The following is a 22,460-nucleotide window of genomic DNA, read 5'->3' on the forward strand; positions in this document are numbered from 1 at the left end:
GTTTATTTTCAATGGCACTTAGTATAAAAGCCAAGGTATTCACAGTGGTCTAAGAGGCCCACAGTCTCTCTGCCCTCATCTCCTTTCAGTCATTCTCTGGCTCACTGTACTAAGTTATGGTGACCGCTGCTCTTAAAGATGACAGGCTCCATCCACCTCAAAAATTCTGTACTGACTGTTCCTTCTAACTGGAACACTCTTCTGTCACATGACTCACTCCTTCAAGTTTTTGCTCAAATGTTACCCTCTCAGTGAGGCTTACACTGACCCACCCTACTTAAAAGTACTACCCCACCCTCACTACAATACTCCCATATTACCATCTTTTCCCCGTAACACTTATTGCCTTCTAACATTATAAATTGACTTTTTAATTATATTTATTGTTTCTCTTTCCCAAAGAAACATAGGCTCTTTGTGGGCAAGTATTTAAGTCTATCTTATTCAATGATGTATTTTCAAAACCTTCAGCATGGTCTGGCACACATCAACATTTAATAAACACTGCTGAACGGATGAGACTCCCCAGAAAAGAATCTCCTTGATTAGGATTCTCTGCTTTAGAAAAAAATCATTTTTAATTAATACAAAGAATTACTCCCAGCCTGATCAACATGGTGAAACCCCGTCTCTACTAAAAATACAAAAACTGGCCAGGCATGGTGGCGTGTGCCTGTAAACCCAGCTACTCAGGAGGCTAAGGCAGGAGAATCGCTTGAACCCAGGAGACAGAGGTTGCAGTGAGCCGAGTAGAATGCACCACTGCATTCCAGCCTGAGCAACAGAGCGAGACTCCATCTCAAAAAAAAAAAAAAAAGAAGTACTCTAGCTTAAAAAACACTACATTCTAGAACATCATGGAAATACTTAGGCAGCACAACACTTACATGATAAAGGGAAAACCAGACAAAATCATGGGATTCTGAATAAGATTATCAGGAACACAGGTCATACACAATGGAGCTGCTTTAATCTCCTAAAGGTTCTTTGCCCATTATAACTGAACAACATGGAAAGACCAGAACATGACCATCTATTCACAGGGTCAGATAAAAGGAAAATGCCTCTTGTATATGACTCAATAGCTATATACTCCAAATGGGGCCATGTTTTCTTTTCTGGAGCAGCTCTGGGAGGCTAATTTACTGGCAGAACCATTGTGGACAATGAAATACAATTGATAAAATAAATTTTGTTTTTCAATATTAGCAGCTGGTAAAGGAAGGTTTACCTCTCAGCCTCACACTATTTTCTTGGATGCTCACAGACACAGAATAAGATAATTACACCTCTTCCACGAAGATGACTTCTTTCCTTAGAAGAACTGTGTAGATCTCAAGAATTATCAAGGTCAGAAAATACTTGTAATCTTGTCATCATTCCCATTTCCTGGGATAGGTATTCTGCAGATACACCTGAAACTCTCCATCAGGAAGAATGCCCCTACTCCCAAGCCTTGTGGGAATGGGTGCCTTTCCCATCTCTTTCCCATCTAACTTCTGCCCAGAACTACAACATTTGAACTATCGCTCACTTAGCTAGCAAATTAAATGCACAACTGTGTTCAATTTAGTAATTTAACACTCTTGGAAATCATCATATTTATTAACACCCTAGGAAATTTTCCAAGTGTGGTCATACTTTTACATGTGCTATTTTCATGGCTGGCAATGCCTATCACATCCCTACCCTTATTTACTTGAGTAATTATTATTTAGCCCTTTAAGAATGAACTCAAGAGGCCGGGTGCAGTGGCCCAAGCCAAATCTCACCACTTTGGAAGGCCGAGGCAGATGGATCACCTGAGGTCAGGAGTTTGAGATTAGCCTGGCCAACATGGTGAAACCCTCTCTCTACTAAAAATACAAAAATACGCCGGGCGTAGTGGCACACGCCTGTAGTCCCAGCTACTTGGGAGGCTGAGGCAGGAGAATTGCTTGAACCCAGGAGGCAGAGGGTGCAGTGAGCCTCAAGAACAACTCCTTTGTCAACCTCAGAATACCCAGTTAATACTACCACCTTAGGACTTGCTTCTATGTACTGTTAATAGTTTGTTTTCGTAACCTTCCTGCAGAGAGTTTGAGCAAGAATTTGAGTGTCCCTTAACAGGGGAGAAATGTTTCATATCTATATCACCCAAACTCAGTATAATATATGGCTGATGAAATTTGTTCAATGAATGAAGAATTAAAAATAAAGACATGCCTTGGCCGGGCCCGGTGGCTCACACCTCTAATCTCAGCACTTTGGGAGGCCAAGGCAGGTGGAGGTCAGGAGTTTGAGACCAGCCTGGCCAACATGGTGAAACCGCATCTCTACTAAAAATACAAAAACTTAGCCAGACACGATGGCGCATGCCTGTAATCCCAGCTTCTTGGGCGGCTGAGGCAGAAGAATTGCTTGAACCTGGGAGACGGAAGTTGCAGTGAGCTGAGAACGTGCCAGTGCACTCCAGCCTGGGCAACAAGAGCGAAACTCCGTCTCAAAAAAAAATAAAAATAAAAATAAAGACAACCCCTACCCCAACATACATATATATATATATAACTTTTTTAAGAGACATTTGCCCAGGCTGGAGTACAGTGGTGCTATCATGGCTCACTGTATCCTTGCCCTCTGGGACCCAAGTAATCCTCCCACCTTAGCCTCCTGAGTAGCTAAGACAGGGTCTCATTATGTCGCCCAGGCTGGTCTCCAACTCCTGGGCTCAAGCATTCTTCCCGCCTCAGCCTCTCAAATTGCTGGGATTACAGGCATGAACTATCACACCCAGTTCCAACTTATATTTAATATGAAAATTGAAAATTATTTGCCCAAAAATGACAAGGCTAGTCATGCAAATGTTTTTAACAGATTACTCATACATGATACAAGCATATGTCTGAGATCTGAACAAAGTTACAAAAATGTACCAGACAGATGTCATCCCCCGCACCAGCACCACCAAAAAAGTGCTGGGAGCCACTACAGCTTACCAACAAAACTAAGTGTTGATTACAACACTTATACTCTATGGCACTTATAAAATGCTTGTATTTTAGAAGATTAGAACAAAAGTTCTTTCTAATTTTAAAGAATTTTTGTCTGTTTTCTTTGAAAATAGGGACTCAAATGTTATTGAAAGATTCTAACTTTGGCTAGTATCCTGATTAACTGGAAACAAAGCTGAAACTTTGGCACTAAGAATCACTGGAAAGATTTACAGTTAAGTTAACAAGCACACAATTAAGTCTTTTGTTTAACACTAATAAGCATAGATGATACACAAAAACGATAAAATCTATCCACATTAATAACTATATTTGGCCGGGTGCGGTAGCTCACGCCCGTAATCCCAGCAATTTGGGAGGCCAAGGCAGGCACATCACGAAGTCAGGAGTTTGAGACCAGCCTGGCCAGCATGGTGAAACCCCGTCTCTACTAAAAATACAAAAAATTAGCTGGGCATGGTGGCGTGCCCATGTAATCCCAGCCACTCAGGAGGCTGAAGCAGGAGAACTGCTTTAACCTGGAAGGCAGAAGTTGCAGCACGCTGAGATCACACCACTGCACTCCAGCCTGGGCAACAGGGCAAGACTCCATTTCAATAATAACTAAATTTTCTTAAATAACCAGTTCTATTGTAGATTGGTAACAAGGAGTTGAGGGAGAAAAACTACAAAAAAAAGTACTGTGCTAAAGATACGAGGCCGTGCGTGGTGGTTCACGCCTGTAATCCTAGCACTTTGGGAGGCACAGGTGGGTGGATCACCTGAGGTCAGGAGTTCGAGACCAGCCTGGCCAACATGGTAAAACCCTGTCTCTACTAAAAATACAAAAATTAGGGACCAAGCATGGTGGCTTACACCTGTAATCCCAGCATTCTGGGAGGCTGAGGCAGGCAGATCACGAGGTCAGAAGATTGAAACCATCCTGGCCAACATGGTGAAACCCCCATCTCTACTAAAAATACAAAAATTAGCCAGGCGTGGTGGCACATTCCTGTAATCCCAGTTACTCAGGAGGCTGAGGCAGGAGAATCGCTTGAACCTGGGAGTCGAAGGTTGCAGTGAGCTGAGATGGCTCCACTGCGCTCCCGCCTGGCGACAGAGCAAGACTCCATGTCAGGACGGGTACAGTGGCTCACGCCTGTAATCCCAGCACTTTGGAAGGCTGAGGCAGGCAGATCACGAGATCAAGAGTTCGAGACCAGCCTGACCAACATGGTGAAACTCCATCTCTACCAAAAATACAAAAATTAGCCGGGTGTGGTGGCACATGTCTGTAGTCCCAGCTACTCAGAAGGCTGAGGCAGGAGAATCGCTTGAACCTGGGATGCAGAGGTTGCAGTGAGCCTAGATCACGTCACTGCACTGCAGCCTGGGTGACAGAGCAAGATTCCATCTCAAAACAAATAATAAATGAATAAAAGATATTAGTCAAATAAAATCCTGTAAAAAAAAAAAGTGATTTCCTTGCCTACCTTTCAGATAGCAAACTATTATAATGTGATATACACTGATAAACTTATATTCTATAAATCAAACTAGGTCCTGGCTTAGGGACAGAAAAGATGAGGCAGAATACCTTTAAAGGGCTGCTGTTTCCCTTCACTAGCACCAATTGCAGGTATCTGGTTTAAAAACCAGCTTCCTTTCACTAACAAAGCCAATGCCATTGTGATTTATTTAGTACATTCCCCAACCCTCCAGGGTCTTAGTACTTTAAAAGCTTTATTAAGAGAGAATGAACAAATAGTTCGGTAATTACTGGAGGGAGGAAGTAGGATAAAGGGCAAAAAGGCATTTAAAGAGATGGGAACGTGGCCAGGCAAAGTGGCTCACACCTGTAATCCCAGCACTTTGGGAGGCCAAGGCGGATGGATCACTTGAGGTCAGGATTTCAAGACCAGCCTGGCCAACATGGTGAAACCTCCGTCTCTACTAAAAATACAAAAAAACTTAGCTAGTCCTGGTGGTGCACACCTGTAATCCCAGCTACTCGGGAAACTGCGGCAGGAGAATCGCTTGAACCCAGCAGGTGGAGGCTGCAGTGAGCCGAAATCGCGCCACTGCACTCCAGCCTGGGCGACTGAGACTCCACCTCCAAAAAAAAAAAAAAAAAGGAACAAAGAAAGCAGTATTGCAGTATTTGTAATAATGGATAGAGACTACCGTTAACTACTATTAATGATGGTGCTGTGAAAATTAGAAAATGTATTTCTTCCAAATATAACCAATTATGTCTCAGGAATTTTCTTTTCTTTTTTTTTGAGATGAAGTCTCGCTCTGTCGCCCAGGCTGGAGTGCAGTGATGCGATCTTGGCTCACTGCCAGCTCCACCTCCCAGGTTCACACCATTCTCCTGCCTCAGCCTCCTGAATAGCTGGGACTACAGGGGCCCGCCACCACACCTGGCTAATTTTTTGTATTTTTAGTAGAGACGGGGTTTCACGGTGTTGGCTAGGTGTCTGGGTGAGGGAGAAGGGACAAGATGGAGGAAAGTAAACAAGAAGGCACCACCCCTGTTGCTTCCAGGTTCTTCCTCACCAACTTACCCGCCTGCGAGAAAATGCAGCCCGCCCCCGAGAAGATGCAGCTCAACCGAGCATGCGCCAGGTGACGTCAATCCGAAGAGAGCGAAACTTACCCGGCCACGCCTATGGAGATGCCCCTATCACGCCCTTATCCCGCCCACTGCCCGCCCCCTTCCAGTACCAATGTATAAAAGTCCGCTGCCGGCAGGAGCCGGGGTGACTTCTTCGGCCCCTGCATTCGTGGACCTGAGAACATCACGCCAGAGCACCAGGGCAACTTCCCTGGCCCCATACCTGAGGACCAGGGAACCTCGCCCAAGAGTGTGTGCATATTTGCAATAAAAGGCTGCCGCTTTCTTATGTACTTTGGCCTCATGTTTAATTACTTAGCTCTCCTAAATTAAGTTACATTAAATTAAGACACTAGGATGGTCTCGATCTCCTGACCTCGTGATTCACCTGCCTCAGCCTCCCAAAGTGCTGGGATTACAGGCATGAGCCACCACACCCGGTTTCTTTTTTAAGGGTCTTGCTCTGTCACCCAGGCTGGAGTGCAGTGACGTCACCACCTCTCCCTGCAGCCTAATTCTCCTGAGCTCAAGTGATCCTCCCACCTCAGCCTCCTGAGTAGCTGGGACTACAGGCATGCACCACCATGCCCAGCTAATTTTTAACTTTTTTTTTGTAGAGCTGAGGGCTCACTTTGTTGCCCGGGCTGGTCTCAAATTCCCAGACTCAGGTGATCCTCCCACCTCAGCCTCCCAAAGTGGAACTGTCCATTTTTATCCAATGTATCAAGAATTTAAAATATTATAGTTAACAATTTTCTGCCTCAACCTCAAATACCTTTTAGTTTCAGTCCTCATTACTGAAAATCTTCCTAAAATATTTGAGTCCATTTTCCTAAGTTCAATTTTTTAAAAAGCCACTAAGTGCATGCCTAATGGCTGTGGTTGTGGAAGTTCCCTGGTTAGGTTCTGCACACCACTTTGGTGGAAGACAGTTAGTGGGCTGAATGTATAACAACTCAGGATGAACTCTGGGAAGATTTCATTTGTTTCTTTCTAAATTGCTGATATGCCTATGATTCTGTAACCTGCCCGTTTTTCTAAAAAAAAGGTACAATTCCAGGTAGGGGGACAAATTCCCAATAGAGGAGAGCAACTGCATTATATTTAGTTCAGATTTTACTCTGAGGAGATTCAAATTGAGGTTTTTTTAAAAAGAGTAAGATCAAACTTAAAATTAAGTGAAAATCTGCAATTCCATGACCAGTTATCACCATCTTAAAGTCATCAGTATCTACCGCAGCAAGGGGTTTAAAATAAATAAATAAACAAACAAAACTATCTTAAAGCCACAGGCCAGGTAACACTTGCAAAATCACAAATATACAAAATTACATAGATATCTGTTGTAAGATGTGAAATCACAAGAAAATGTTACTCATATCCTAACAACAAAACAAGCCACATCATCTACAAAATCAGCTTTTTAATATACGTTGTCTGGCATTCAATTAAAAATTGTAAGACACAGAAAGAAGCAAGAAAATGTGATCCAGAATTAAGAGAGGAACCGGTCATCAGACTCAAATTCAGGGACAGCCAAGATATTGTAAACATCAGACAGGGAGCTTTAAAATAATAATAATAAATATGTTAAAGGGTCTAATGGAAAAAATAAACATGTGTGAGCAGAAGGGAACTTCAGCAGAGAGATGGAAATATAAAGAAACAAATGGAAATGCCACAAGTGAAAAATTCATTATCAGAAAAGAAAAATTTTGATGGTTCATAAGCCAGGCTACGCTAATGCGAAGACAATAATCAGCATAAGAAAGACTCGGGACTTGAAGTTAGGTGAAAAGAAATTAGCTAAACTGAAATACAAACAGAAAAAAAGGAAAAAAACTGAACACTGTTGAGATATCTGGAACAATACTAAACAACCTAATGTATATGTGATCATAGCTCACTATAACATTGAACTCCTGGGCTTAAGCAATTCTCCTGTCCCAGGCTCCTGAGATGCTAGGACTACAGAGAAGCTCCACCACACCTGGCTAATTTTTAATTCTTTTGTAGAAACAAGGCCAGGCACGGTGGCTCATGCTTGTAATCCCGGAACTTTGGGAGGCAAAGGCAGGTGGATCACCTGAGGTCGGGAGTTCAAAAGCAACCTGGCCAACATGGCGAAACCCTATCTCTACTAAAAATACAAAAATTAGCCAGACATGGTGGTGCGCACCTGTAATCCCAGTTACTCAGGGGGCTGAGACAGGAGAATTGCTTGAGCAATTGCTTGAGGAAGCAGAGGTTGCAGTGAGCAGAGATGGCACCACTGCACTGCAGCATGGGCGACAGAGCGGGACTCCATCTCAAACAAACAAACAAACAAACAAAAAAAAAAAAACAAGAAACAGGGGGTCTTGCTGTGTTGCCCAGGCTGGTCTCAAACTCCTGGTCTCAGGCAATCCCCCCAGCCCCCCCCCCCCCCCCCCCCCCCCCACACACACACACACACAACTGTGTAATAGAGTGGAGGAAACTTTGGGAAGTAATGAATGTTAATGCCTTAATGATGATAATGGTTTCATGAGTGTATACTTATCCCCAAACTCATCAAGATGTATACATTAAATATGTAATCATGTACAGCTTTTTATATATCAATTATACTTCAATAAACTGATTTAAGGAGGGGGGCTAGTTTTATCAAATCTTATCACAGGGTCTATTTTTTCATAAATTAGAGTCTCAACACATTTTCCAGATAAATAACATTTCTCCTAGACGAAAACAAGAATCAGTTAAAGAGGATTGAGATTTTAAAGCACCAGGCTCCAAGAAAGTCCTTATCCAAACTAAGCCAATGGTATGCAGTTTTTATAAGAAATGGATAATATTTCTAGAAGTCTGAGAAATAACTGTTTGTTTCCCTTATTCTGTTATTTAGGGATATATGGTTACTAGTAACAGTGAAGTTGTTCAACTTTAGTTGAAAATAACAAACTCAGAGGTAAATCAAGTGCTAATCAAAGACAGCACAGCACCAGACCTACTCAGTCCCAAATATTAAAAAGAAAAAAATACATTTTAATATCCAGTCATGACAGCAGTTATTACCTCCTTGTCTACACCCCAAGTGCCACAGAAAAGTTATACCCACATCCATTAACCTCCCAATGGACCAGTCAGACACCTAACTTTGGAGGAATCAATCCACAGGCTCATAAGCTAAGAAGGCTATGCCATCAGTTTACCCTGACCAAAAGATATAAAATCTCTATCTCTATGATGCTAGCCACTGACACTGAAAGATCAAGTAGCAAGCAGCACCTTAACTGGGGTGGCCATTTATAGCCCTGTGTACTCTACACTATTAGGCCAAGAAAGCAAGTCTATGAACTGAAGAATAATAATGGATCACAGACATAGAAACATATAGTGAAGAAAGGCTAAGCAGCTTCTTCTTAGAAGAAGTGGAAGGAGCAGCCTTAGTTCCTGGCTTTCTAATTTTAGCCTTGAGAGAGCAGAAACTTATTTTCTGTACTCACATGCCTACACAATTGCCTATTAAATATTCTCCATCTATCCCCTTTCATTTCTATTACTTAAACTACCTGATATCTAAAAATAGGATACTTTACTCTAAAAACCCAACTAGCTCTTTCCAGCCAGCACCGAGCAATGGACATCTCTCGGGAGAACTGACACAAGCACCGCAAGACCCGGGCAAGAGAAAGCCCTACCACAAGAAGTGGAAGTATGAGGTGGGGTGCCCAGCTGCCAACACCAAGATTGGTCCCTGCCACATCCACACAGTCCACGTTCGAGGAGGTAACTAGAAATACTGTGCCCTGAGGCTGGACATGGGGAATTTCTCCTGGGGCTCAGAGTGTTGTACTCGCAAAACAAGGATCATCGATGTTGTCTACAATGCGTCTAATAATGAGCTGGTCCGTATCAAGACCCTGGTGAAGAACTGCATCATGCTCATCAACAGCACACCATACTCATCGACAGCACACCGTATGGACAGTTGTACGAGTCCCACTATGCACTGCCCCTGGACCGCGAGAAAGGAGCCAAGCTGATTCCTGAGGAAGAAGAGATTTTAAACAAAAAATGATCTAAAAAATTTCAGAAGAAATCGATGAAAGGAAAAAGAATGCCAAAATCAGCAGTCTCTTGGAGGAGCAGTTCCAGCAGGGCAAGCTTCTTGCGTGCATCGCTTCAAGGCTGGGACAGTGTGGCCAAGCAGATGGCTATGTGCTAGAAGGCAAGGAGGTGGAGTTCTATCAGGAAAATCAAGGCCCGGAAAGACAAATAAATCCTCGTTTTTGTCTTCACCCATGTAATAAAGGTGCTTATTGTTTTGTTCCCCCCAAAAAGAAAGAAACAAACAAAAAACAACTAAAGCCGGTGAAATTCAACCAGGAACTCAGCAATAAAAGCCCTGTTAAGGGAGAAGCAGCCTAAGGGAGAAAGAAAATTTTTCTCCTAAACTTTACTCAGGTAGAAAGTTTCATTTAAACAATAACACTTTGGGCCGGGCGCAGTGGCTCGTGCCTGTAATCCCAGCACTTTGAGAGGCTGAGGCAGGTGGATCACGAGGTCAGAAGATCGAGATCATCCTGGCTAACACAGTGAAACCCCGTCTGTACTGAAAAATACAAAAAAATTAGCCGGGCATGGTGGTGGGTGCCTGTAGTCCCAGCTACTTGGGAGGCTGAGGCAGGAGAATGGCGTGAACCCAGGAGGTGGAGCTTGCAGTGAGCTGAGATTGTGCCACGCACTCCAGCCTGAGCAACAGAGCAAGACTCTCTTTCAAAAAAAAATTAAATTAAATTAAAAAATAACACTTTGGTTAGGAATTCTTTTTTTTTTTTTTTTTTTGAGACCGAGTTTCGCTCTTGTTGCCCAGGCTGGAGTGCAATGACACCATCTCAGTTCACCATAACCTCCACCTCCCAGGTTCAAGCGATTCTCCTGCCTCAACCTCCCGAGTAGCTGGGATTACAGACCTGTGCCACCAGCCCCGGCTAATTTTACATTTTTAGTAGAGACGGGGTTTCTCCATGTTGGTCAGGCTGGTTTTGAACTCCTGACCTCAGGTGATCCGCCCGCTTCGGCCTCCCAAAGTGCTGGGATTACAGGTGTGAGCCACTGCACCCGGCCTGGTTAGGAATTTAAGGAGATGGGGAAATACCAGTCTTTACTGAACAGACACCTTCAAAATTATAATCTTCTCTCTGGAATGTTCAGTTGAAATACAAAACATGGGGTACAACTATTTTCAGTCTGATCAAAACAGATGTTCCAAAGATTCAAAACAGAAAGTCTATCTTTTGAAATAAGGGCAAATTTTTCATTTTTGCTATTTTCTCTCCTCAAGCTTTTCCTCTGCCCTTGCTCTGTCCTCTCTTTTCTCCCTTGAAAAGGTGATCTAGAGGCAATTCAGATCTGTCTTTTTCCCCCTTTTTCTTTTCTTAAGCTCAGCGGCAAGAATCTTTTTTTTGTTTGTTTGTTTGAGACAGGCTCTCATGTGATTCAGGCTGGAGTGCAGTGGCGTGATCATGGCTCACTGCAGCCTTGACCTCCGGGCTCAGCACTTCTCCCACCTCTCAGCCTCCCAAGTAGCTGAGACTACAGGCAGATACCAGCATACCCAGCTAATTTTTAAATTTTTTTGTAGAGACAGTGTCTTACTATGTTGCCCAGGCTGGTCTTCAACTCCTGGCCTTAAGCGATCCTCTCGCCTCAACCTCCTAATCTCCTGTTGGGATTATAGGGGTGAGCCACCGAGCCCTGCCCAGATCTGCCTTTCTATTACCATTTGAATACTTTTAAGAAGACCTGTAATAATCCATAAATAATAGCAAATAGCTTACCTGAAATATAAGATGCCTGACTTCTTTAAATAATGCTAATTCCAGAGTTTTAATAACTTCAAAAGGATTTTTTAAAACTCAGGCAGGTTATCTATGTAAGTATATGCACACTGACAAATCAAAATTTAAAGGCTGTTGTATAAAATATATAAGCAAGTAAAATCACAGTCACCGCTACCACTCTGACTCAGCTGAGGGATCTTATCAACCAACCACTCGCAGCTCAGAAGAGCATACCAACACATCCCCAGGCAGTCTAGTAAATCATTCTCACAATGATGTGATATACATATGTATTTTTTTGTTTGAGTCAGGGTCTCACTCTGTCGTCCAGGCTGGAGTGCAGTTACATGATCACAGCTCACTGCAACTTCAAACTTCTGGGATCAAGCAATCCTCCCACCTTAAGCCCCCAAGTAGCTGGGATTGCAGACACATGCCACCGTGCCTGGCTGATATAATTTTTAACATGGCAAATTGGCTTTAAAACCTCTTTTAAAGTAATTGTGTTATTTGACTACTTCTGGTTTTTAATTCTTATCTTCTACTATATGAAAAAAGGGTATAATTTTAACTTCTTAGGTACCTCCTTCCATTCCCCTCCAAAGGCAGATAATAGTTTATTATTGTATTCCATTTTGGAAGGTTGTATCATAGGAAAAAAAGACAGAGAAACTATTAATTTCAAATTCAAAATTATAAATATCAGTATTGATACCTCTGTAATACAGTGATTGATTTGTAGTAAATTACTTCCTTTGATGGGGCACAGGAAACTAAACTAAAACATTATAAAGCATTAACCAAAGGGTTAGAATTTTTCACACACACATATGGAGAAGAGCTATGACTAAGGAACAGGAAAGGGAAAGGTAACTATACCTTTGATGCTGCTGAAGAAACAGAACAGGCAGACTCCTAATCTATCACTAGTAGTTTCAAGTACAATAACCAGAGACACTCTGAAGTTAAACTACCCATTTGAAGAAATACTTTTAGTTCTCTGAAGACCTTTTGGATATACATGATACATTGTTGTACAACTTTATTTTTGTCAAGCTGTTCATTAAAAGAGACAAAAAGGGGCAACTGTACTTAAAACTATGCTGAGTGATTCCAAATCCTCTGATCAAATCATAACTTAAACCATGATTCTAACAGTCCACTTACCATGAAAATCTGCACCCAACTTCTTAGAAGCCATTTAGAACCTGAAAAACAAGGAAATATTTCTTAGGCACATTATACCTTGAAGGTAGTACGAAGAAAATTGAGAGTACAAAAAAGAAACCAGAAGACCTAAGGTTTCAGGGCTGACAGGATCCTCACTTCTTACTCCTAAAGTCCAAAAAAAGATCCAGGCACTGTGGCTCATGCCTGTAATCCCAGTGCTTTGGGAGGCAGAGGTGGGAGGATCACTTGAGCCCAGAAATTTGAGATCAGCAACACAGTGAGATCTCATAGGGAGACTGAGATTGCAGTGAGCCACTGCACTACAGCCTGGGCAACAGAGCAAGACTCTGTCTCACACACAAAAAAATAATTAATGAAAATCAAAAATTTGCTGGGCGTAGTGGCGCATGCCTATAGTCCTAGCTACTTGGGAGGCTGACGTGAGATGATCACTTAAGTTTAGGACTTGAGGCTGCAGTGAGCTAAGAAGGTGCCACTGAACTGCAGCCTGTGCAACAGCACAAGACCCTGTGAAGGGAAGGGGAAGGGTAGGGCAGGGTAGGGTAGGGCAGGGCAGGGCAGGGCAGGGCAGGACAAGACAAGACTCAATGTTCATAGGGGCATTTTTTTTCAGATTAGGGACGCTGAACCAGTAAGTATGATGCAAAAAGTTACAAAATCTGAAATCTGAATCACTTCTGGTGCCAAGCATTTAGATAAGGGATACTCAACCTGTACATAAAAAATATTTATAATGGTTGCCTCTAGGTAATAGGACTGGGAATAATTCATAAAATATTTGTATTTCTGAACATTATATGGTAACATCTATTAATTTGGTAGTTAATTTTAAACTTTTCTTGAAAAGTTTCTGTTTTCAGCCAGGCGTGCTGACTTACACATGTAATCCCGCATTCTGGGAGGCTGAGGTAGGTGGATTACCTGAGCCCAGGAGTTCCAAGACCAGCCTGGGCAACATAGTGAAACCTCATCTCTACAAAGATACAAAAAATTCGCCGGTGTGGTGTTGCATGCCTGTAGTCCCTGCTACTTGGGAGGCTGAGGTGGGAGAATCACCTGAGCCCAGGAAGTCAAGGCTGCAGTGACCAGTGATTGTACCACTGCACTCCAGCCTAGGCAACAGAGCGAGACTGTTTCAAACAAAAAAAAAGTTTCCATTTTTCAGCATGGTGTACAGATAAGAGTGTATTCTGTTTGATACTGTAGTTCATGGAGAATTAAATTTATGAAGTGTATGTATATCAAATTTCAAAGAACCTGCAAACTATACTGAAAATGATTTAACCTTTTTATATGTGCAGAAAACATTTCCTAGGCATCTCCCTGTTGCCCAGGCTGGAGTGCAGTGCTGCAATCTTTATTGCAACCTCTGCCTCCTGAGTTCAAACAATTCTCATGTCTCAGCTTCCCCAAGTAGCTGGGATTACGGAAGTGTGCCATCACACCCAGCTATTTATTTTGTAATTTTATTAGAAACAGAGTTTTGCCATGTTGGACAGGCTGGTCTTGAACTCCTGGGCTCAAGTGATCCACCCACCCCAGCCTCCCAAAGTGCTGTGATTACAGGCATGAGCCACTGCACCCCATCTCACAGTGAGACTTCTAAAACCCAGAAGCAAGATTCTTAGCAGCCTCAACCTTTCCACACAGGCACATACCAGAAATTTGTTTTCCTAAATTGGGAAAGCAGCGGTATCTAAACTTCCAGCAGTGAGAGTCGTGAATATGCTCACAGACATATGCAAAAAATTAGTGTTTCATTTCCATAACCCCAATAAAAATTGTGTGATATCAGCTGTTTGACAAAGCAACTGTTGTTGAGGTAAAGAACTTGAGAGAGGCTGTTTGAGTCTTTAATAAACAATTTTCCAAACAATACCTATAATACGCTGACATCAGGAATGTTATAAAGAAGTTCCACCAAAATTTAAATGGATGTGCTTGGCTTTTTTTTTTTTTTTTTTTTTTTTTTGAGATGGAGTCTCGCTCTGTTTCCAGCCTGGAGTGCAGTGGTGCAATCTCGGCTCACTGCAACCACCGCCTCCCGGGTTCAAGTGATTCTCCTGCCTCAGTCTCCCTAGTAGCTGGGACTACAGGCACACGCCACCCTGCCCAGCTAATTTTTGTATTTTTAGTAGAGACGGGGTTTCACCATGGTTGGCCAGGATGATCTCGATCTCTTGACCTTGTGATCCACCTGCCTTGGCCTCCCAAAGGCTGGGATTACAGACGTGAGCTACTGCGCCCAGCCAAATGCTTGGCTTTTTAAAAAGGCTCAACTGGGCCAGGCGCGGTGGCTCATGCCTGTAATCCCAGCTCTTTGGGAGGCCGAGGCGGGCGGATCACGAGGTCAGGAGATCAAGACCATCCTGGCTAACACAGTGAAACCCCATCTCTACTAAAAATACAAAAAATTAGCCTGGCGTGATGGCTGGCACCTGTAGTCCCAGCTACTCAGGAGGCTGAGGCAGGAGAACAGCGTGAACCTGGGAGGCGGAGCTTGCAGTGAGCCAAGATTGCACCACTGCACTCCAGCCTGGGCGACAGAGCAAGACTCCGTCTCGGGGGTGGAGGGGGGGAAGGCTCAACTGTTCACCATAAAAAAAAAAGGAAGGAAATCCAGCATGAGAATCACTTGAGGCTGGGAGACGGAGGTTGCAGTGAGCCGAGACAGTGCCACTGCACTCCAGCCTGGGCAACTCAGCAAGACTGCCTCAAAAAAAAAAAAAAAAATGAAATCCTGTCATTTATGACAATGTGAATGAACCTGCAGAACTTTGTGTTAACTGAAACAAGCCAGACACAGAAAGACAAATTTTGTATGATCTTACCCATACAGAATTTTAAAAAGTTTATCTCATAAAAGCAGAGGCAACAAACTGCACATGTATGCCTCATGGCTGCAGCAGGTCTGGCATCAACAAGCAGAGTGACAAGTTCACAGACCTGTAGGTACCTCAGGAATTCTCTGTCAGCAACCACATCATCAGTCTAAGGACCACGTATCAATCCACATGACTGTGGCTGAAGATGACAAGGTCACTGGCAGATGGCAAATTTAAAACCTATACTTCTTAAGTGAATTAACGCAGGAACAAATACTGCATGTTCTCATTTGTAAGTGGCAGCTAAACAACACATGTGGTAATAAAGATGGCAACAATAGAAACTGGCGACTACTAGAGCAGTTAAGGAGAGAGGGGGACAAGGGTTGAGAAACTATTGGGTACTATGTTCAGTACCTGGGTGATGGGATCATTTGTTCCAAACCTAAGCATCACACAATATACTCAGGCAACAAACTGCACATGTGCCCCCTGAATCTAAAATAAAAGTTGAAAAACAAAAATTAAAACAACCACCACCACCACCAGCCACGCCCGGTGGCTCACGGCTGTAATCTCAGCACTTTGAGAAGCCGAAGAAGGCAGATCACCTGAGGTCAGGAATTCGAGATCAGCCTGGCCAATACGGCAAACTCAGTAACTACAAAAATACAAAAATTAGCAGGGCATGGTGGCACATACCCATAGTCCCAACTACTCGGGAGGCTGAGGCAGGAGAATCACTTGAGCCCAGGAGGCAGAGGCTGCAATGAGCTGATCACGCCACTGCACTCCAGCTTGGGCAACAGACAGAGATTCTGTCTCAAAACAGTAACAACCACCACCTATGCTATCTGCCTAGGGACATTCACAGGATGGTAAAACAGATGACTCCATTCTTTGACTGACCAAGGCTGATGGCATCCTCTCAAAGAACTTTTGACTGCAGAGAATTACAGATGTTAAATATTGGTCATAAATAACTAGCAAACACCCCTCCCAAAAAAGTAGAAAGTATAACAGTGATAACCAGAGGCTGGGGAGGTGGGGAGGGTAGTAAAGGGGAGGGCAGGCAGTGAGGTGGGGAGAAGTTGATGAATGATTAAAGTTACCACCAGACAGGAAGAATAAGTTCTGGTGTTCTATTGTACAGTAAGGTGACTACAGTTAACAATAATATATTCTGTATTTCAAAATTAACTAGAGCTCAGGAGTTTGAGACCAGTCTGGGTTAACATAGCAAAACCCCGTCTCTACTAAACATACAAAAATTAGCTGAGCATAGTGGTATGCACCTGTAGTCCCAGCTACTTGGAAGGCTGAGGTGGGAGGATGGCTTAAGCCCAGCAGGCAAAGGTTGCAGTGAGCCATGATTAAGCCACTGCACTCCAGCTTGGGCAAGACCGCCAGTCATAAATTAAAAAAAAAAAAAAAAAAATTAGTATGGCGTGGTGGTGCATGCCTGTAGTCCCAGCTAATCAGGTTCACTTGGGTCCAGGTGCTCAAGGCTGCAGTGAGCTATGATCACACCACTGCACTGTAGCCTGGGCAACACAGTGAGACCCCAGTTCTAAAAAAAATTAAAAATAAAAAAAAAGAAGATAAAAAAGTTCACAAATATTGTGTGATGCCATTCATATGAGATGTCCAGAAACGGAAAATCCACAGAGACTGAAAGCAGACTGGCGGTTGCCAGGGTCTGGTAAAGAGAAACTGTGTAATTGGTAAGGGTCTCCTTTGGAGTGATGGAAAGGTTTCAGAACTAGATGTGGTGATTGCACAACACTATGAGAGTACTAAATGCCACTAAATTGATCATTTTAAAATGGTTAATTTCATGCTATGTGAATTTCACCTCAGTAAATTGTTTTTAAAATTAAATTGCAAGAAAAAAATTGGCAGCAGAGAGGTGCTCCAGAGGAGAGGGCCAGAAAGATGGGTGTCAACAACTTCTGATTTTGAAAATCAGAGAGGCAATGAGGCAGTGAACAACTAGACAGAAGACCACAAGGAATAGTAAATGAAAAATAAAATACAGTTCTTTATTAGTAAATAATGTAAAATTTTTAAAATCATGCCTCAATAGAGCTGATAAAACAGATTTTTTTCCAATATTATAGATATTATTATATTTTCCACAGTCCTTAAGAATATAAGAAATCTATATTTGGACACATGAAGATTTTTCTAAGGTCCACTATGCAGCAAAACTTCAGTCTCTCAAAGCTCAAAGGCAATGTAATATCTACTTAGGGTCAGTTTTCTTCCCCCAGAACATCTTTTATATATATGTATATACGTGTATGTATGTGTGTGTGTACATATATATGTACACGTTTCAACAAGAACTTCCTATACTTTACTTATTTAAACCCATTGTTTTCTTAATTATTTATTTTTCCATAAGTTATTGGGGTACAGGTGGCATTCGGTTACATAAGTTCTTTAGTGGTGATTTGTGAGATTTTAGTGCACCCATGGCCCAAGCAGTATACGCTACACCATATTTGTAGTCTTTTATCCCTCACGCCCCTCCCACCCTTCCCCCCAGGTCCCCAAAGTTCACTGTATCATTCTTATGCCTCTGCATCCTCATAGCTTAGCTCCCACATATCAGTGAGGACACATGATGTTTGGTTTTCCATTCCTGAGTTACTTTACTTAGAATAGTCTCCAATCTCATCCACGTCACTGCAAATGCTAACTCATTCCTTTTTATGGCTGAGCAGTATTCCATCATATATATATATATAGATAGATACAGAAATAGATATATATACACATATATATGTATATACACACACACATATATACACATATACTATCATATATACATATATACACACACCAGTTTATCCACTCATTGACTGATGGGCATTTGGGTTGGTTCCACGATTTTGCACTTGTGAATTGTGCTGCTATAAACATGCGTGTGCAAATGTCTTTTTCAAATGACTTCTTTTACTCTGGGTAGATACCCAATAGTGGGATTGCTGGATCAAATGATAGTTCTACTTTTAGTTCTTTAATGAATCTCCACACTGTTTTCCAGAGTGGCTGTACTACTTTACATTCCCACAGCAGTGTAAAACTGTTGCCCAATCATTGCATCCACGCCAATATCTACTGTTTTTCAATTTTTTTATTATGGCCTTTCTTGCAGGAGTAAGGTGGTAACGCACTGTGGTTTTGATTTGCATTCCCCTGATCATTAGTGATGTTGAGCATTTTTCTTATGTTTGTTGGTCATTTGTATATCCTCTTTTGAGGATTGTCTATTCATGCCCTTAGCCCACTTTTTGATGGGATTGTTTTTTTCTTACTAATTTGAGTTGGTTGTAGATTCTGGATATTAGTCCTTTGTCAGATGTATAGATTATGAAGATTTTCTCCCACTCTGTGGGTCCCAGCTATTTATCTTTCTTTTTATTTGTTTGGGTTCTTGGTCATGAAATCCTTGCCTAAGCCAGTGTCTAGAAGGGTTTTTCCAATGATATCTTCTAGAATTTTTTATAGAAATCTGTATCTATCTTGTATCTTCTATAAGGTGAGAGATGTATCTATCTTGTATAAGGTGAGAGATGAGGATCCAGTTTCATTCTCCTACATATGGCTAGCCAATTATCCCAGCACCGTTGTTGCAAAGGGTATCCTTGCCCCACTTTGTTTTTGTTTGCTTTGTCAAATATCAGCTGGCTGTAAGTATTCGGGTTTATTTCTGGGTTCTCAATTCTGTTCCATTGGTCTGTGTGCCTATTTTTATACCAGTACCAAGCTGTTTTGGTGACTATGGTCTTATAGTATAGTCTGAAATCATGTGATGTGATGCCTCCAGATTTGTTCCCTTTGCTTAGTCTTGTTTTGGCTATGCAGGCTCTTTTTTTGTTTTGTATGAATTTTAGAATTGTTTTTTCTAATTCTGTGAAGAATGATGGTGGTATTTTGATGGGGACTACATTGAATTGGTAGATTGCTTTTGGCAGTATGGTCATTTTCACAATATTGATTCTACCCATCCATAAGCATGGGATATGCTGCCATTTGTTTGTGTCATCTATGATTTCTTTCAGCAGTCTTTTATAGTTTTCCTTGTAGAGGTCTTTTGACTTCTTGGTTAGGTATATTCCTAAGTATTTTAATTTTTTTGCAGCTATTCTAAAAGAGGTTGAGTTTTTTATTTGATTCTCTGCTTGGTCGCTGTTGGTGTATAGAAGAGCTACTGATTTGTGTTATCTTGTATCCAGAAACCGCTGAATTCTTTTATCAGTTCTAGGAGCTTTCTGGAGGAGTCTTTAGGGTTTTCAAGGTAAACGATCATAATGTCAGCAAACAGTGACAGTTTCACTTCCTCTTTACCAATTTGGATGCCCTTTATTTCTTTCCTTTGTCTGACTGCTCTGGTTAGGACTTCCAGTACTATGCTGAAGAGGAGTGGTGAGAATGGGCATCCTTGTCTTGTTCTAGTTCTCAGAGGGCATGCTTTCAACTTTTCCCCATTCAGTATTATGTTGGTTGTAGGTGTGTCCTAGATGGTTGAGTTTTTTTGTTTTTGTTTTTGTTTTTGAGAGAGTCTCGCTCTGTGGCCCAGGGTGGAGTGCAATGGCGCAATCTCGGCTCACTGCAACTTCCACCTCCCGTGTTCAAGCGATTCTCCTGTCTCAGCCTCCCAAGTAGCTGGGATTATAGGCGCCTGCCACCATGCTGAGCTAATTTTTGTATTTTTAATAGAGACGGGGTTTCACCATGTTGGCCAGGCTGGTCTCAAACTTGTGACCTCAGGTAATCCATCCGCCTCAGCCTCCCAAAGTGCTGGGATTACAGGAGTGAGCCACTGCACCTGGCCCAGAGATGGCTTTCATTACATTGAGGTATGTCCCTCATACGCCGATTTTGCTGAGAGTTCTAATCATAAAGAGATGCTGGATTGTGTCAAATGCTTTTTCTGCATCTATTGAGATGATCATGTGATTTTTGTTTTTAATTCTGTTTATGTGGTGTATCACATTTATTGACTTGTATATGTTAAACCATCCCTGCATCCCTGGTATGAAACCCACTTGATCATGGTGGATTGTCTTTTTGATATGTTGTTGGATTCAGTTAGCTAGCATTTTGTTAAGGATTTTAGCATCTATGTTCATCAGGAATATCGGCCTGTAGTTTTCTTTTTTGGTTATGTCCTTTCCTGGTTTTGCTAGGATGATGTTAGCTTCATACAATGAATTAGGAAGGGTTCCTTCTTTATCTTGTAGAATAGTTTCAAAAGGATTGGTACCAATTCTTCTTTGAATGTCTGGTAGAATTCTGCTGTGAATCCGTCTGGTCCTAGACTTCTTTTGTTGGTAATTTTTAAATTACCATTTCAATCTTGCTGCTTGTTATTGGTCTGTTCAGAGTATTCAATTCCTCCTGATTTAAGCTAGGAGGGTTGTATTTTTCCTAAACCCATTTATTTTACAATACTCTCCTATTATCTAAATACTCAATTATGGAAAAATGATTAAATAATGGAAAATCCAGAAGATAATGTTGTGATAGCACTAAGAGTGTTTATTAAAAGCATATAACATAGGAGTAAACATGGAACTAAAAAGAGTATTTAATTTTTTAAAAGCATATAATAGAAAATAACTATAAGAGTGTGTGTGTGTGCACGCGCGCGTGTGTGTTTTAATAGAAATGAGGTCTCACTATGCTGACCAGGCTTGATTCGAACTTCTGAGCTCAAGCTATCCTCCTGCCTTGGCCTCCCAAAGTGCTAGGATTACAGGCATAAGCCACCACTCCTGGCCAATAATTATAAATTCTAAAATGTTCTAATAAATTAAATTAAATTACCTTATGTAAAAAAAATGCCCAAAACAAGACTGAAAGAAATATTTGCCACTAATGTAAAACTATAATTAATGATAGGGAAAAAAATTTTATAAGCAATCATAAATTTCCACTAAAATAAATATATGCTTCTATTACAGGGAAAGTTTCATCAAAAATAACAATAAAACATATTCTTTTTCTTTTTTAGTTGGTGGTATGGATTGGAACACACATTCTTAAATCAAGAACTTTTACACTAATAAATCTTAAAAATCCCAAAACCAACAACTTATTAGTGATGTTCTATTTTTCCAGCTCAGTATCACTTCAGTTCAAATGCTACAGGAAGAAAACCCAGTAACTTAAAATCTGAATTACTGATTAAAGACATCACAAAAAAGAACAAAGAATAAATATAAGAATAAAAAGAGATGGAGAAACAGGTAACAAGAGAAATGCAGGGAGAGAAGGAGGAGCCAGGATGAAAGAAGAGATGTGTGAAGGAATGGAAAGAAATAGGAAAAGGAAAAGTTGAAGGAGGTAGGGATAGGAGATCAGGAAAGTTTTAAAAAGTAATAATAAAAAACACCTTGGGAAGGACCAGGCCGTCTGAGAAGGGAAGGAGAAAGCCCAAGGGCAACTGTATTAATGTTCTCATTTTCACTTTCTTTCCTTTTGCATATCTGTCAAATTATTATAATACTCTCTAAAAAACGCTTCCCAAAACAAAATAGCAACTCAGAATCTCAGTAAGCTATCACAGTCACACTTCTAAAATAGCTGCAATCAGTAATTTCCCAAGATACAAATTAATCCAGGAAATTATCTAATTTACATTAAAAGATGGCTTTGGGAATCATCACATTTCAAGCCTGAAGAAAAATTAACACCCATACAACTCATAGCAACATTTATGTGTATAACTGCTAGTAACATGTCAATATTAGGCTATACTATATTCATGAGAAAGAAGTTTTCTGTCTTCTCTCTGTGGTCTCAAAGGCATTTTGGAGCCTCAGCTCCCTCATCAGTAAAATAAAGGTAGTAGACTGAATAATCAGCCAACTCTGCACAGACCATAAATCTATAATGAGAGAATAAAATGAAGGAAAAATATTAATGTTTCCAAATTAAATATTGAGTATTCAAGATAAATGATAACAATGTCTATATTGACAAAACTAAAAGTTAGCAATCATATATTCATTGTCCC

The 22,460-nt window shown here is 41.4% G+C and overlaps 1 protein-coding gene and 1 pseudogene across 6 annotated transcripts in view; one reads left to right on the top strand and one right to left on the bottom strand.

Moving 5' to 3' along the window:
* Positions 1-22,460, bottom strand: part of UBAP1 (ubiquitin associated protein 1) — a 77,072-nt gene that overhangs the window by 24,240 nt on the left and 30,372 nt on the right. For 5 of the 6 annotated variants that reach the window (XM_026456177.1, XM_026456180.1, XM_026456179.1 and 2 more), the window contains one exon: positions 12,582-12,622. The exons of the other annotated variant lie outside the window; for it this stretch is intronic. In XM_026456177.1, the coding sequence (XP_026311962.1) occupies positions 12,582-12,615 (34 nt within the window). In that variant the 5' untranslated portion in view covers positions 12,616-12,622. The remainder of the gene's footprint in view (positions 1-12,581; positions 12,623-22,460) is intronic. 6 annotated transcript variants of the gene reach the window in all.
* Positions 9,208-9,850, top strand: LOC111536800 (annotated as a pseudogene).

The sequence above is a fragment of the Piliocolobus tephrosceles genome, chromosome 14 (assembly GCF_002776525.5).
Source record: "Piliocolobus tephrosceles isolate RC106 chromosome 14, ASM277652v3, whole genome shotgun sequence".
NCBI classification, from domain to species: Eukaryota; Metazoa; Chordata; class Mammalia; order Primates; family Cercopithecidae; genus Piliocolobus; species Piliocolobus tephrosceles.